General features: G+C 38.7%; 1 protein-coding gene across 1 annotated transcript in view; it reads left to right on the forward strand.

The window, feature by feature from the left end:
* Positions 1-17,083, forward strand: part of LOC147030116 (unconventional myosin-X-like) — a 241,191-nt gene that overhangs the window by 206,230 nt on the left and 17,878 nt on the right. The window contains exons 36-37 of the mRNA XM_085873826.1: positions 4,128-4,335; positions 11,032-11,168. Of these exons, the coding sequence (XP_085729952.1) occupies positions 4,128-4,335; positions 11,032-11,168 (345 nt within the window). The remainder of the gene's footprint in view (positions 1-4,127; positions 4,336-11,031; positions 11,169-17,083) is intronic.

The raw sequence follows: 17,083 nt of genomic DNA on the forward strand, positions 1-17,083 counted from the left end.
GTGATGCACCCTTTGTGAATTGAATTGCTGGTGGATGAAAAATTTCCATGTTTCACGTGGACAATAAAAAAGAATGAAATGAAATATTGGAGTGAGATCGTTCTCTCCAAACCGACCGAAGCTGTGTTTGCTGTGGCTTTTTATGACATTTTCTATCTGGTAGCATTTAAAAATTTCAAACTGCCTCGTTTCAACATCACTTTTTGGAGTCTTTTATATTTATATATATATATATATATATATATATATATATATATATATATATATATATATATATATATATATATATATATATATATATATATCATATTGGTGTGATTCTTGTCAGCTGTGGTATTCTACGCAGGCTGCAACATCTTTTTATCAGCATCTGAGCAGGCGATGACGTCTTGGAGATGGAGGGGTATCGAGATGCTGGCAGGACTGTTAGGTAGTTTGAGCATTGATGGGTGATTGTGTGCATGTGTACGGAGTGTTGTCAGTGGGGGTCTCATCAAGGGGTGTTGTTTGGTCGATGTGTGTTTTTTTACCCAAGACTGTCTTTGCCACATCCCCTTCCCTGGAAAGAAATTATAACAATAATAATAATAATAATAATAATAATAATAATAATAATAATAATACTAATACGAATACAAAAAAAATACAAAAAAAATACAAAAAAAACACTTTAAAAAACACAAATCAACATTTCGCATTTTTCTTGTTTTGATCTGTTGTTAAGTTGGTGTGGTGTTGACGTGGTGCAGGCATGATGGGCCGAATGGCCTCCACCTGCATATAATTTCCTTGTGTAACTTGTATCTAAACTAGGAGAAGAGCAGTACAATTCTGAACAGGGTTATTAAGACACTCAAATTGCTGATGGACACAAGTTTTGCCTTAATGCACCAAAGAGTGACCACCTGAACATAGGTTTAGACCAGTGTCCTTATCTGTAGCGTTACTGCTTACCAATCACTGCAGCACTTTATACGAAGTGTAGTGGGAGTAAATTATAGTGAGGGAAACTGCACTGAACCTACCTTACTCTCTCTATCACCTTGTTCTGGAAAGATAACGTCAGAATGTCTGGAATTGAGAATGGCTGTACTGGATGATCTGTGATACTGAAAGTGCTTATCTATATATAATAGGAGCTCAGTTTCTCTGTCTGTAATGCTTTATTCTCAAGAGTTTCTGCTGTCATAGAATAAAACAAATGGTATCGTTGGCTAGGTCCTAATTGATTGATGTGGTTGGAAAGCGTCTAATCGATTTGCTTGGAGCAAAAGTTCATTTGTTTGATCACAAACTTGCCTGTTTTAAAAACCTCTTTCTGAGGTTTGAAGAAGTGCGAATGGTTTCTTCACACAGCACTACAAACAGAAATATTTACTATTCTACCAAAGCAGGAACCCTGAAGAAGGACCCAGAAGGAGCACACAAAATTATATTTAGTAATATTTCACAAAGCAATATAAAAGTGCATGGTAGGAGCACACAAACAATGACAGAAACAACAACTATGTTTTATGAAAAAAAAATACATCCTTTTTACCTCGGCCACCAAAGGTGAAGGCGATTATATTTTCACCCCTTTCTCTCTGTCTGTTTATCTGTGTGCAGGATATCTCAAAAAGTTGTGGATGGATTCGGATTAAATTCTGTGGACCGGATAGGTGTGTGATAATGACGAACTCGATTTTGGTGAAGATCTAGATACAGATCCGACGACCAGAATTTTTAAAGTGATTCTTCACCATTGAGAGATGGGCCAAAAACGATATATAGCACAATATCTCAAGATATCTCAAGATTCTTCACCATTGAGGGAAAGTGCTAAACTGATATATAGCATGATATCTCAAAAAGTTGTGGACGGATTCGGACGAAACTTGGTGGACACGTTGGGTGTGTGGCAAGGACGAATGATCCGATTTTGGTGAAGATCCGAATCCGGATCTGGATACGAGATTAATGTAATTTCTAAGTGATTATTCACTATTGAGAGATCGGAGCAAAAACGATATAAATCATCGTATTTAAAAAATGTATTGGGCCCGATATGTTCTCGTAGATCAGGCATTGCGTGGTGGAGGTATGCACTCTACCGAGTACCCTTCTAGTTTTCTCATGTTTCACTTCGTTTTCCGTCCTCATTGAGACTCACACAGACATGCAATGTGTTTGTGAAATACAACATGCTGTCTTTTGATTCAACCCCTCAGTGAAGCAACTGGAGGCACACCTATTACCAATGAACTGAGCATCCGCAATGCAGTGCTGCTCTGTTTTATTGATCATGATTCGTGCATTGTCAATTTGATTGACTATTTCTGCCATGCTGCACCTTGCAAACTATACATCAAAAGGTCTTAGCTTATCAAAAATGGCACATGTACTATTGCAGTCATGAATTGATGACTGGAAGGAGGCAACTCCTTAATTTACTCAACTCCGATATATCCATCCTTGTGCAGATTAAACAACATTGTTTCGTCATACATTGAATCGGTCTATTTGCAGAAGTATTTTCCTTGATTATATCTCACGACTCGTTGAGCATTTTAGAATGGTCCTCTTGAGGATGCCAAAGACACTGGTGCAGATAGTAGTGTTCTGGAGACTATTCAAACTATGACGGTGTAATTTTTGGAGAAATGAAGTCTCCTCGAAGCAATTTGCTTAAATGGTAGACATTGTCAGATGGTTGTTTGTATTTCTTGAATGCAAATTTTTATCTTCCTCAAGTACAGTAATAATGAGAGAATTCATGGAACATGTTAACTCATGTAGTGTTCAGGTATATATTCTTCAATTTAAATAAAATCATGATTTTAAAGATCATTAAAGGAAATTCAAGACGTTTAGCGCTGTTGAAGCAGTCTTACACCCAGCCTTATACACCACCTTATTTAACATGTCCAAGTACTGCTAAACAGAATGGTTTTGGAAACAACAAGAAGGTGACAGTGTCTAACAGTGTCCAAATTTATAATTCAATTTAAATTAAATAAAGATTTTAAAAGTCGTATTAAAAAATTAATTCCAGAATTTACCACCGTTTTACCACCATCTATCGAACAAGTTAAATTAGTTATTCATGCTTGTGTACGTGTCCTTTAATGATGTCCTTGACACACTAAGTTTCCTGTTTGGAATGATTTTTAATTTTGTTTGACTGGCAGACAGGCAGAGACGGAGTAAAAATCTTATCTCAATCCTCCCTATGCATGTGCGATCGGAACAAATTCAGAGACGCATTATTGTAAAACGACAGGTTTGTTTTCCGATTCATGTTCAAAATATAACATTCATTTTAAATGAAGTTGTTCATCGATCGTAAACTGACGTTTGGGGACATGGACAGACAGACAGACAGACATAAACCAATTGCTTAACCCCGATTTTCACTTCACGTGCATGGGGTAATAACTACAAAAAAATTTTTTGTCTTTTGTTATAACACAAGTAATTTGCATTTTCCTTCCCACATATCGTGATATTTCTTGGCTTTATGAGTTTGAAGCCTTTATTCCATTATAAAAGCCTTTTAGCTACGATTTTTTTTTATCAATAACTTCTGAAACCTTTCAGCATAAAAATCTTGAGATTTAAAAAATGATTTGCAATAATTCTCATCAATATCGCACAATGTTTTTTCTTATTGGGGGCTTCTTCAATGACCTCCCTCTGAGTCCTCACTTTTTATGCCCATGCTCAAACAGTACAAACATAAACGAGATGTGGTAGTGTTGATAACAGCACGTGAACTTTATTGGTCATTTAGTCATCGTGATTGTCATCTCGGAGATTGCGGAAATGAGACACAAACGAAGAAGACAGACTGTTGCCTGAGGATTTAAATGTGTATTTTTCAGCTCTATCAGCAGTACCAGATCGTATTGTAATCACAAAGTTTATTAAAGATCTGTGAGAAAGAAATATAGATTTTCTGTGCATTGCTTTTTTAACCTGATTGATTGAGCTCAAATGTATGCAAATGTCAAAGGAGATTTTTTTCAAACACTGTGGGTTTTTTTTCAACGTATCTCTTTTGTGAGAAAAGTCGGTACAGTAATATTTGCGCATTTTCATATGATTGTTAATTTAATGACCTCAAAAAATTCACATTTCTTTTCTAGGATGAAAGAACGACATGCAAATTCAGAGATCGGACGTTACATTCAATCCATCATGGAAACGCTGAAGAAAAGGAAGAACAGAGAGTTTGTTCCATCCACGGAAGAAATAAGGGCAATTATTAAGCAAGAAGAAATGTCTACTACTGTCTACTGCTATGGTGACAGTTCCTGTCATATTACAATTGACAGCCATACAACTGCACAGGAGGTATGCTATTTAACAATGATAAGATTTTTTTTAATGTTCTTTTTTTACATTGCTGAGCACAAGCCTTAACTTTTCAACTGAATATTGTGAATGCATGCAATATTTAAGGGAGACTTTTTAACATGAGGTTGATGCTTGTGGAGGAGCTACAACATTGAATGAAACAGGACGTCGCAGAAAAAAAGGAACAGCAGAAAGAAAGGAGGAAGCACACCAACAGCAGGGCTGTGGGACAGAATAGAGGGAGACTTGGACAAATATGGGATGTGGGGAAGAATAACTGGTAGGGGAGGATGCAAGGGATGGACAAGGTGGATACAGAAGCAAACTCCCAGGAGGGAGAAACTGTAAATTTGGAAAGAGGTTTTTTTTTTTGGGGGGGGGGGTTATGGGGGTAAAAAAGGTCATGGTTTTGGATGGTGCATTATCTGAGACTGTGGTGAACAGCTGTCTTCGAAGACCTGGAGGGAGGACAAGATTGAAGAGAATGTGGAAGTTGATTCCCCAGGCAGGAAAAAAGAGGAACGGATAAGTGAGCAGTGATTCTGCATTTTGGGAGTTTCACCGGAAGGAGGTTAGTGATGTACAAAAAAACCTAGTATGGAAGGGGGGGGGGTGTGACAAAGCATGGAAAGAGCATCGGGTGCAAGACCAGAAAGGAGGTAGTAGAATACAGACAGGCCACCGACCTGTCAGTGATGTGAAAGAGACAGCCCCATAGACTCAGCTTCATTGCAGGCGATTCCAATAATCTTGAAGACCTTGATTTCCATGGCATCAAGCTGAGGAAGGTGTGAGGCAGTACAGAGGGGAGAGCAGTACTCCATCAAACTGTGGATAAAGGCCTTGTAGGTGGATAAGAGTTAAGTTGTGCCAAGGAAGGATATTGCAAGTTTGAGAATGCCCAGTTGGTGACTGGCTTTGGAGGTTGAAGTGAAAGTGTTGTTTGCCCAACAAAGATCAGAGCTGACAGTGAGACTCAAACGTTGAGTGATTTAACTTCTTTAAGAGGTTTGTTAAGAAAGTAGATGGGAGGGTTAGCCAGACGGTCCTTTCAGAGAGAGAGAGAGAGAGAGAGAGAGAGAGAGAGAGAGAGAGAGAGAGAGAGAGAGAGAGAGAGAGAGAGATAGTGAGAGTGTGACATTTGTCAGGATTGAAAGGCATATTCCAAGTGTTTCACAAGCTTGTGATTTTGTCAAGGTCTGAAGAGAGGGAAGAGGCTGCTTCATGCCTATCTGAAGGATGAGGAATATCATGGCAGAGGGTGGAGTCAACAGTAAATAGATAGAGGATTTTCCAGTCAGAGAGGTCGTTGATAAAAACTTTGATTTATTTCAGCGATGTCAATCCACTACAAGACCACTGCATTTACAGTGCATTCACACCCCTCGACTTTTGTCACATTTTGTTGTCACAGCCTGAATTTAAAATGGTTTAAATCTAATTTTTTGTCACTGATCAACACAAAATACCCATAATGACAAAGTGAAAACATGTTTTGAGAATTTTTTTAATAGATTAATTAAAAATGAAAAGCTGATATGTCTTGCATCAATAAGTATCCAACCCCTTTGCTATGACGCTCCAAATTGAACACAGGTGTATCCATTTTCCTTTGATCATCCTTGAGATGTCTCTACAACACCTGTGGCTAATTCAATTGATTGGACATGATTTAGAAAGAAACACACCTTTCCTAATAAGGTCCCACAGTTGACAGTGCATGTCAGAACAGAAACTCTGTTCAATGGTTTCTAAACACCATGAAGTCCAAGGCACTGTCCGGAGAACTTTGAGATAGAATTGTGAAGAGGCATAGATCTTGAGAAGGGTATAAGACAATTTCTAGAGTGTTGAAAGTTCTCAAGAGCACAGTGAGCTCCATCGTTAGGAATTGGAAAGAATATGGAATGACCCAGACTCTTCCGAGAGCTGGCCGTCTGACCAAACTGAGCAACTGGGCAAGAAGGACCTCGGTCAGAGAGGTCATTAAGGACCTAATGACCACCCTGACAGAACAAAAGAGTTCCTTTGCTGAGATGGGAGAACCTGCCGGAAGGACAATAGTCTATGCAGCACTTCACTAATCTTGGCTTTATGGGAGAGTGACCAAATGGAAGCCACTCCTGAGAAGAAGGCACATGACAGCATGCCTGGAGTTTGCAAAAAGGCACGTAAAAGACTCTGAGAGCATGAGGCAAAAGACTCTGTGATCTGTTGAGACGAAAATTGAACTCTTTGGTCTGAATGCAAAGCACTACGTCTGGCGTAAACTGAGCGCAGATCATCACCCATCTAACACCATCCCTACCATGAAACATGGTGGTGGTGGCATCATGCTGTGGTGATGCTTGCTTTTCAGCGGCATGGACTGGGAGACTTGTAAGGATAGAGGGAACAATGAATGGAGCCAAATACAGGAAAATCCTTGAGGAGAACCTGCTTCAGAGTGCAAAAGACCTGAGACTGTGGTGAATATTTCATTCCAACAGGGCAATGACCCCAAACAGACAGCCAAAGCAACACTGGAATGGCTTCAGAACAAGAACATGAAAGTGGCCCAGCCAAAGCCCAGACTTGACTTCCATTGAGGATCTGTGGAAAGACTTGAAGATTGCTGTTCACCGACACTCCCCATCCAACTTGACAGAGCTTGAGCAAATCTGCAAGGAAGAATGCGACAAAATCCCCAAATCCAGGTGTGCAAAGCTGATACAGACATACCCAAGAAGACTCGAAGCTGTAATCGCTGTCAAAGGCGCTTCCACAAATTATTGGCTCAGGGAGTTGAATACGTATTGATGAAAGTCATTTTAGCCTTTCATTTTTTATTGATTTGTACAAATTTCTAAAAACATGTTTTCACTTTGTAATTCTGGAGTATTTTGGGTAGATCAGTGGTAATTTCTTTTATATCGAATCCATTTTAAATTCAGGCTGTAATACAACAAAATATGAAAAAGTCAACAGTGTGAATACTGTCACACCCTGATAATTGCACTCGTTATTAGTGGACCCTGCATATTTGTGGTTGATAAAATGTGACCTTCTTCTATATTTGTGACCCTATGCTTTGCGTATTCACGTTTTGTTATGTTTTTTTTTCCGAGTTTTCGCTTGATGCGCGCATGATAGCGTTTTTCTTCATGTTTTTTTGTGGGCATATTCGCAGTTTTTTCACGTTTTTTTTGTGGGCATATTCACGTTTTTTCGCGATTTTTTGTGGCTGTATTCGTGGTTTTTTCACCTTTTTCATAAGCATATTCACAATTTTTTTTCACATTTTTTGTGGTTATATTCGCTGTTTTCTTCTCGTTTTTTGTGGACATGTTCACAGTTTTTTTCACATTTTTGTGGGTGTATTTGTGGTTTTTTTTAACGTTTTGTGTGGGCATATTCACAGTGTTTGTTCATGTTTTTGTGAGCATATTCACAGGATTTTTCCACATTTTTGTGGGCATATTTGCAGTTTTTCACGTTTTTTTGTGGGCGTATTCGTGGGGTTTTCACATTTTTTGTCGGCATATTTACAGCTTTTTCGCGTTTTTTTGTTGGTGTATTTGATGTTTTTTTGTGGGCATATTCGATGTTTTTCACGTTTTTTTTGTGGGCATATTCATGGTTTTTTTCACGTTTGGTGGGCGTATTCATTTTTTTTTCACTTTTTGTGGGCATATTCACGGGATTTTTTCATATTTTTTTTGGGTGTATTCGCAGTTTTTTCACGTTTTTTTGTGGGCGTATTTGTGGGATTTTTTCACATTTTTTGTAGTCATATTCAGAGTTTTTTTCACGTTTTTTATGGGTGCTTTCGCGTTTTTTGTAGGCGTATTCACGTCTTTTTTCACGTTTTTTGTGGGTGTATTTGCTGTTTTTTCATGTTTTTTATGGGCATTTTCAAGGTTTTTTTTCACTTTTTTGTGGGTGTATTCGTGGTTTTTTCACTTTTGTGTGAGCATATTACTGGTTTTTTCACGTTTTTTTGTGGTCATATTCATGGTTTTTTCACATTTTTGTGGGCATATTCGTGGTTTTTCACGTTTTTTTGTGGGCATATTCACGGTATTTTCACGTTATTTTGGAGGCGTATTTGTGTTTTTCACGTCTTTTGTGGGCGTATTCATGGTTTTTTCACGTTTTTTTGTGGGCATATTCATGGTTTTTGTTCACGTTTTGTGTGGGCATATTCACGGTTTTGTTTACGTTTTTGTAGGCATATTCACGTCTTTTTTCACGTTTTTTGTGGGTGTATTTGCTGTTTTTTCATGTTTTTTATCGGCGTATTTGCTGTTTTTTCATGTTTTTTTTATGGGCATTTTCACGGTTTTTTTCACATTTTTTTTGTGGGCATATTCATGGTTTTTCACATTTGGTGGGCGTATTCATTTTTTTCCACTTTTTGTGAGCATATTCACAGTATTTTTTTTCACATTTTTGTGGGTGTATTGGCAGTGTTTTTCACGCTTTTTTTGTGGGCGTATTTGTGGGATTTTTTCACATTTTTTGTAGTCATATTCAGAGTTTTTTCACGTTTTTTTATGGGAGCTTTCGCGTTTTTTGTAGGCGTATTCACGTCTTTTTTCACGTTTTTGTTGGTGTATTTGCTGTTTTTTTCATGTTTTTTAATGGGCATTTTCACGGTTTTTTTTTTCACTTTTTGTGGGTGTAATTGTGGTTTTTTCTCTTTTGTTGTGAGCATATTCCTGGTTTTTTCACATTTTTTTGTGATCATATTCGTGGTTTTTTCACATTCATGTGGGCATATTCGCGGTTTTTTCACGGTTTTTTGTGGGCTTATTCACGGTATTTTCAAGTTTTTTTTTTGGAGGCGTATTTGTGTTTTTCACGTCTTTTGTGGGCGTATTCGCAGTTTTTTTCACGTTTTTGGGGGGCATATTTGCTTTTTTTATCACGTTTTTTGTGGGCGTATTCGTGGGTTTTTTCACATCTTTTGTGGGCATATTTGCTGTTTTTACACGTTTTTTCCTCACATTCTCTGTGAGTGTATTTGCAGTTTTTTCATGTATTATGGGAATATTTGCTATTATTTTCACATTTTGTGTGGGCATATTCGCAGTTTTTTTCACGTTTTTGGGGGGCATATTTGCTGTTTTTATCACGTTTTTTGTGGGCGTATTCGTGGGTTTTTTCACGTCTTTTGTGGGCTAATTTGCTGTTTTTTTCACGTTTTTTATTAGCGTCTTCACAGTTTTTTTTTCATATTCTTTGTGAACGTATTTGCAGTTCTTTCACATTTTTTGTGGGCATATTCATGGTATTTTCACGTTTTTTGTGGGCATATTCGTGGGTTTTTTCATGTCTTTTGTGGGCATATTTGCTGTTTTTTCACGTTTTTTTTCCCACATTCTCTGTGAGCATATTTGCAGTTTTCTCATGTATTATGGGAATATTTGCTATTATTTTCACATTTTGTGTGGGCATATTCGCAGTTTTTTCACGTTTTTTTGTGGGCATATTTTCTAAAAAAAAATTCACCTTTTTGTGGGCATATTCGTGTTTTTTTTTTATAAATTTTCTTACTTTTTGTGGGTTTATTCGCAGGGTTTTTCTCGTTTTTTTGTGGATGTATTCATGGTTTTTTCGCATTTTTTGTGGGTGTATTCATGGTTTTTCACGGGATTTTTGATTTTCCCTTATGAATCACGAACCACCAGTAACCTATCCCCCCTTTTACCATCCAAACAATACCCCAACATTCGCGGATTCTACACTCATGGCATTTTCCAGTAACGTATCCCACATGAATAGTAGGGTTTGACAATACTTTCTGAAGGCACTGTAAATCAAGATTGCATCATTTTATCAGCAATTTCAGTCGAAATTTTAACTTGTATCAAGGATAATGAAATTATCTGTCAAGAAGTTGGAGCTTATTTATGAAATAAAATTAATAAAAGGTTCATTCACCCAAGTTTTTCATTGTCAGCCCATTGATTTGAATTTTTCAGAATTGCAGGCACTTTCTATAAGCAGCCATGTCTGGCTCATCAGATTTATATCAAACAAAATTACTTTGAAATCTCACTTTTTAAACCAACAGTAGTTTGCTCCAGCAGCAGAAACAGTTTTCCAATTCAGTGACTTTTGAAGGTTTTTATTTGAGCAAATGCTTCTTGTTGGATTGTAAGCCTCTTTCCCTCTTTTGACCATAATGATAAATTTGACACCACACAGACAGTAACGCACCGTTATACTTCAGAGTACTAAGCAGCCTATTGTTTCTCCTCTCTGGTTGTAACTCAGGAAGGAAAATGGAATTAGTCCAGGTTACTTATACACAATAGACTACTATTTTTCAAAGACATGTTTCACCCATTTTTTTCCACTTGAAAAAACTTCATTTTTTCTGATCATGCATGTATATTCACGCTCATATGCATATAGCATGATCGTTTTGCATATACTTGTGTACTGTTTCATGCAGTCACTGCAATGTACAAATGAGAAGAAAATTGTGGCGTTGCAATAAAAATGTAGACCATCAAATATCCAGAAATTAAAAATAGGCTGATGAAAATATAGCCTTACATTGGAGTTTAGGGATTAATGTAGTTGTTTTTGCTTTTAATATTATAAACTTTGGTGGTAAAAAGATACATGGCCTCCCTTTGTCCCAAACATTCTGCCTTCCCTACAATTCCCTTCTACATCCCTGTTTTTTTTTCTCATCACCAGGTCGTGTATAAGTTGATGTGTGGACTCGGTATGGAAGGAAGCCTCAATCGTTTTGCTTTGTTCGAGCACAAAGGGAAGATCAATCGAGCAATAGAAGACCGCACGATAGTAGCAGATCTGCTGTCCAAGTTTGAAAGGTTGTTTGGAAATATAAGGATTTGTATTTTATGTGCACCAATTTGCAATGTATTCTCCAATCATTGCTTCGTAAAATGGTTTACAGAGTATAATATTGAGTTTATCCATATGTAAACATAAAACTCAAATTCTAAACCTCTCAATATCAAGTGTAGTTTTTTTTGTCTTTTTGTTCTCCTGCCTTGCCAAACTTCTGCCAATATGGCACTTTCATGCCTGCCAGATAAATATTACAGCATGGGACGACTGAAAAAAACGTTTAAGGAAGCTGAAATTACTTGCAAATATACCTGCGAGAAAGGGGTGTGCTTCTGCACAAGAAAGATGTGGAGAACTTTCTGATCAACTCGTCCAAAAAATTGGTATCTTGCAGTCTGTACTGCAAAACCTTCAGACAATGTGGCCCATGAAAGGCTGAAGGTTCGTAGATTGGTGCGTTCTACCCAAACCTAAGTGCTTCTTAACACTGATGGGTAGGTCATATCTGGGGCTTGTTGATGCACAGGGTAAGTTTATAATGATGAAATTTACTTTTAATCATGTTTGGGACAAGGGGATGGGAGTGGGAATTATGTGGGCTGTTTGGTTCCAAGGCCACAAGAAAATTATACGAGTTTTTTGCATCTGTTGGTGAAAGGAGAATGTGTGCGTGCGTGTGTGCGTGTGTGTGTGTTTTATACAACCACGGCTTCCGCTAATGGGAATTGTTATGAACCAACTCCTCTCTTCCACAGATATTTCTCGTATTCCTATATTTCCGTGAGTCCGAGTTGCATTCAGGAACAGATAACCTATTTGAAATTGCCACTCTCTTGTCTCAATGTTGAAAATTACATTTAAAAGACAATTTTAATCACAGATTTTGCACGAGTAATGAGAGGTTAAAATTGCCCTTCGAGCTGAATTGAGTCACTGAATACACATAGCACATGTGTTGAAGGCCTTGAAGGCCATTCGTACGTCACAGCAAGTGCCTGCCATAAAAGCAAGCACACCTCAACTATCAAAACAGGAACATTACATAATCTCGTGGGTTGAGAGACATAATGTTGTAACTGAAAATTTCCCATTTCCTGCAAATCGCTAATGAAATTGCGATGTGTGTAGTTTACAATATTTTAATCTTACTCAGATGAGAAGACTGGGTTGATATTTGCAGTTACAACAACATTGCACTGAAAGATAAATGGTGTTGAAAGACATGAGAGCCATTTCAATTTCGCCAAAAATGCAGTTACAACATTATGTCTCTCAACCCGCGATATGCAAGTTCATGCATATTCACTATATAAATGCTGCTGTGCAAAAGTCTTCCACACATTCAGGAGTTATAGTACTGCAGCATAGCAAACCAATTGTTCGACTTTTCATAAAAGCACCAAAATTGGTACATATGTTGACTAATGTATTCTGAACAATTCTGGATATGGAGCCACTCGAGATTTTGCCTTGGTCAGCTTTGGCAGCCATTTTCCAAAATGGCCGCCATTCCACTTTAACAACATGGGATATCTGTCATTGTTATTCTCTTTGTAGGTTTCTCAGAGGTGATAAATACTCCATGTGATGTGCAATTACAAAGGAAAACAATACAAATGTCATTTGTGTTGATTTATTATATTTCCATCCATTGTATTGGGGAAAAATTGTCATTTTTTGGGGAAAATCCATTTTCACACACAGCATCAGTGACAGGTTCAGAAGTATTTTGTTGTAGTGGTGATAGTGGTGGAAGTGGTGTTGTAATTGGTGATATTGGTGTAGTAGTGGCCTTATTGGCCTTATTTGCAAGGCTCTACATAGGCTGCCAGAACCGCGATGGGAACCTGGACGAGTTCTTCCATCATGAAAATCAAGCATGCCCTCCCGCGTTATCTGATGCAGGTAAGCTACACCTGGGTAGCAAAAGCGACTTGCTGGTGTGCCTTGAAGGCGTTGCTGAAGCTCAGTCTGATGCACCTGCTGTCACGTCTGTTGTCCTTGACGGCGCCGTCATCGTGCAGATGATGAAGCCTGGCACTGCCAAGACATTTGAAGAATATGCCCACCAAGTCTTCATCCCATACGTCGAGGGGCAGCTGCGTCGTGCTTCTCGTCTCGACCTCGTTTGGGATAGCTACAAAGATGGCTCCTTGAAGACGGTGACAAGGGAGAAATGAGGAAAAGGGGTGCGACGGTGCGTGGTGAGCACTGCAGCCATACCAGGAAACTGGCAGAGTTTCCTACGTGTCGACGCAAACAAGGTGGAGCTCTTCAACTTCCTGTCTGATGTGCTGGTGCAGTCCTTCCATGACGAGGAAAAGGAGCTGGTAGTCACTGATGGTGAAGCAGTCATCTGCCTTCCAAGGCAGGAAGATGAAAGCTCTCTGGCTCCATGCGGTCAAGAAGAGGCGGACACTCGCATCATGCTACATGTGGCCCATGCTGCAGAACATGACCACCATCGGATTCAAGTTCGAACCGTAGACACCGACGTCGTCGTCTTGGCGGTGATGGTAGCCCAGGCACTACCACGCGTGGATGAACTCTGGATTGCCTTTGGGACGGGCAAGAACTACCGCTACATCTCTGCCCATGAAATAGCTGCCTCCCTCGGTCCACAGAAGGCACGTGCCCTCCCTGTCTTCACGCCATGACCGGATGTGACCCGGTATCAGCATTCGTGGGGCATGGGAAAAAATCTGCCTGGGCCACATGGAAATTGTTTCCAGAACTGACAGATTCTCTTGTGACCCTGACTACCACGCCAGTCAACATCCAGGATGATACAATGCACTGCATTGAAAGGTTTGTGGTGCTCCTCTATGACCGCACCAGTCCATATACGGACATCAACGAGGCCAGAAAGAAACTCTTCGCCAAGAGGAACTCCGTCCAGCACATCCCACCTACCTACAATGCTTTGGAACAGCATGTGAAGAGATCAGTCTTCCAGGGTGGCTATGTCTGGGGGCAGGTCTTGGTCCCTCAACCCGTGCTTCCATCACCAACAAGCTGGGGCTGGCGGCAAACAGAGGATGGGTCCTACAAACCGCTCTGGACCACACTCCTTGAGGCTTCAAAAAGCTGCTTCGAGCTGGTGTCGTGCGGCTGCAAAAAAGGCTGCAGAAACCGCTGCAAATGCAAGAAGGCTAATCTGCAATGCACTGGACTGTGTGCTTGTGAAGGAGAATGCCAGTAGACAGACGCAGTAGACACAGACTGAGATATCGGCCGAGCTTAGAATGTGCAAATGCAAAGTCGCATTGCTTGTAAAAGTGTTGACTTCTTGATCCAGAGCCAGTACAGTTGAGCTCAGAAACTCATATTGTACTAGACTGATGTATGCGTGTACCACGTGTCCTGGTAGAATGGTAGTAGACAGTAAACCGTAGCCGCTTCAAAGTGAAGTGTGCAATAATTTGACTACATTTTCTGAGTTTGTCATTATCACGATTATCAGTTCCCTTTTCAAAATAGAGTAAAGTATGTAATCTATAATGCAATTTTTGTTGTTTCCAAACCCATTGAATGTGATGAATATCATTTGACTCTTGTTCTCCAGGCAATAATGGGTACTTTTCAGCAAAAAGTTTCAGGAGAGCAGCAATTTACAAATCAAATAATGACTTTTTTTTTACCGAAAATACTGGCTTATAATATTTGAATACGCCTTTTCATAGTCAATTTACTGAATTTTACACTTTCCTTATATCTACCACCAATACAATAAGAAAATAAGAGCATATCGCCAATTTTGCTAAAGTAGAATGGCGGCCATTTTGGAAAATGGTCGCCGAAGCTGACCAAGGCACAATCTCGGGTGGCTCCAAATCTAGAATTGTTCGGAATACATTATTCTACATGTGTACCAATTTTAGTGCTTTTATGCAAATTTGAACAATTGATCTGAAATATCACACTATGCTGCAGGACTATTACAATATATGTAGTGTCAACAACTTACAGCCTCCACTCATGTTTTCTATTATTATAACAACTTGAAAGTTATTAGTACAGCTTAATTTGAGTGAGAAGAAACCAAGCTTGTCGTTTAGCAATCTTTAATTCACATTGATCAGAATCTTCAAAAACTTGTGATCACAACAATTCAAAGGAAACTATACATGAGCAGCTAATATGAAGTGTTGGCTTTGCTAATCCATCACATTTACCAATCAAATCTAATTGTTGACTCATTGTCAGGCTATTGCTCGTTATTAACATCAAGTTTTCCTCTCTACATATCCATAAATGCTAAAGACCCAATTTATCATCCTGCAGAATACAGATCTATCGGGATTAACTTGAAACTAAAACCAAAAGGCTAAAATTTCAGTGGAAGATTGCCATAGAATTGCGTTCCTGCACAAAGAAGGAAAAACATTGAGTGAAATAGTTTGCATTACTCGATTTTTCAAGGGGTGGTGTCTGAAGCACAATTAACAAGTACAAAGAAACGTCATCTGTAATTGACAAACCCAGGACTGTAAGACCAAGAAAGCTGTCTGCAAGAATGAGAAATACTTTAAACTAATACCCTGGAGGAGTAAAAAGAAGATGAGCGTTGAATTACAGTAGAACTGGCAGAAGGTTTAGGTGTCTCTATCAATCAAGTATGAAGGTTACTTTTGAAATCTGGACTTAACGGATGTGTTGCAGGAATAAAACTCCTGTTAAGAAAGGGGAACAAGACTAAAAGCATGAACTATATGGATAAGAACACAGAAATTGGACCTTGGAACAATGGCCAAAGGTGCTTAGATGGACGAGTTAAAGTTTCAGTTCTTTGGATCTAATTAAAACAGCACGATGACAAAAAACTGAAACTTAATAAGGAGCATTGCTTGAAGCCAAGAATTAAGCATGGGAGAGGTTCAATTCAGGGATGGGGGTGCATCTCCTCATGTGGTGTTGGAAAATTGCTGAAAATTGATGGTACATTTACTGTAGCAAGACGTATCCAAAATTTAATCCATCATCCTATCCCCAGTGGGGCAGGACTTATTGGTCCAAACTTCATCTTACAGCAATAAAATGATCCAAAACACTTATCTGGAATGATTAAAACTTATTTACACAAGAAAGAGGAATCTGGAGTCCTTCAAGCATAGAATGGCCCCTCAAAGCCCAGATCTCATTTTTACCTCCACTATCGAAGCTGAAGGAGGTTATGTTTTCACCCGTCTCTGTTTGTTTGTTACTTGCAAAATCGAAGATTTTCCAAGTATGTTGGTCAGGCGATTTTGTTATTCTGTCTGTCTGTTTGTTTATTGCCTAAAGGTCACAATTTTATAGCGATCTTCACAAAACTTCACCACATGGTCGAGTTTGTCACAAGGAAGAAGCCTCATGTTTTTGAGGTCCAAAGGTCAACAACTCAGGTTGTATTTCTAAAATCCTCAATTTTCATCTGATTGACTTGAAATTTGAAGAAGATTTTCAACTCACGTCACTGATTTCAACCACCTATTATTTTTGAAGTCATCGTACACCTAAAGCTCAACATCGGCCCAAGGTCAACAACTAAGGTGGTATTTCTAAAATCCTCAATTTTCATCCCATTGACTTGAAATTTGAAGAGAATTTGTATACCAGGTCACTAAATTCAACCAACAATTATTTTTGAGGTCAACATAGACCAAAAGGTCAACATATGCCGCATTTCTACAATTTTCAATTTTAATCTGATTGACTTAAAGTTTGAAGAGTTGCATATTTGGTCATTGAATTCAACCACCAATTATTTTTTGAGGTGAAATTTGTTTTATGGATTTTGCAAGTATCGTGCTCTGCATGACGTCTTATTATTGTTTATCTGTTTGTTTGTCTGTCTGTGTGTGTAAGATATCTCAAAACTTTGTGGACGGATCCGGATGAATTTTGGTGGGCAGGTTCGGTGTGTGACAAGGACGAACTGCTTAGATTTTGGTGA

Source organism: Eptatretus burgeri, chromosome 3 (genome assembly GCF_056783735.1).
Source record: "Eptatretus burgeri isolate ZD-2024b chromosome 3, Ebu_testis_v1, whole genome shotgun sequence".
Classification (NCBI taxonomy): Eukaryota; Metazoa; Chordata; class Myxini; order Myxiniformes; family Myxinidae; genus Eptatretus; species Eptatretus burgeri.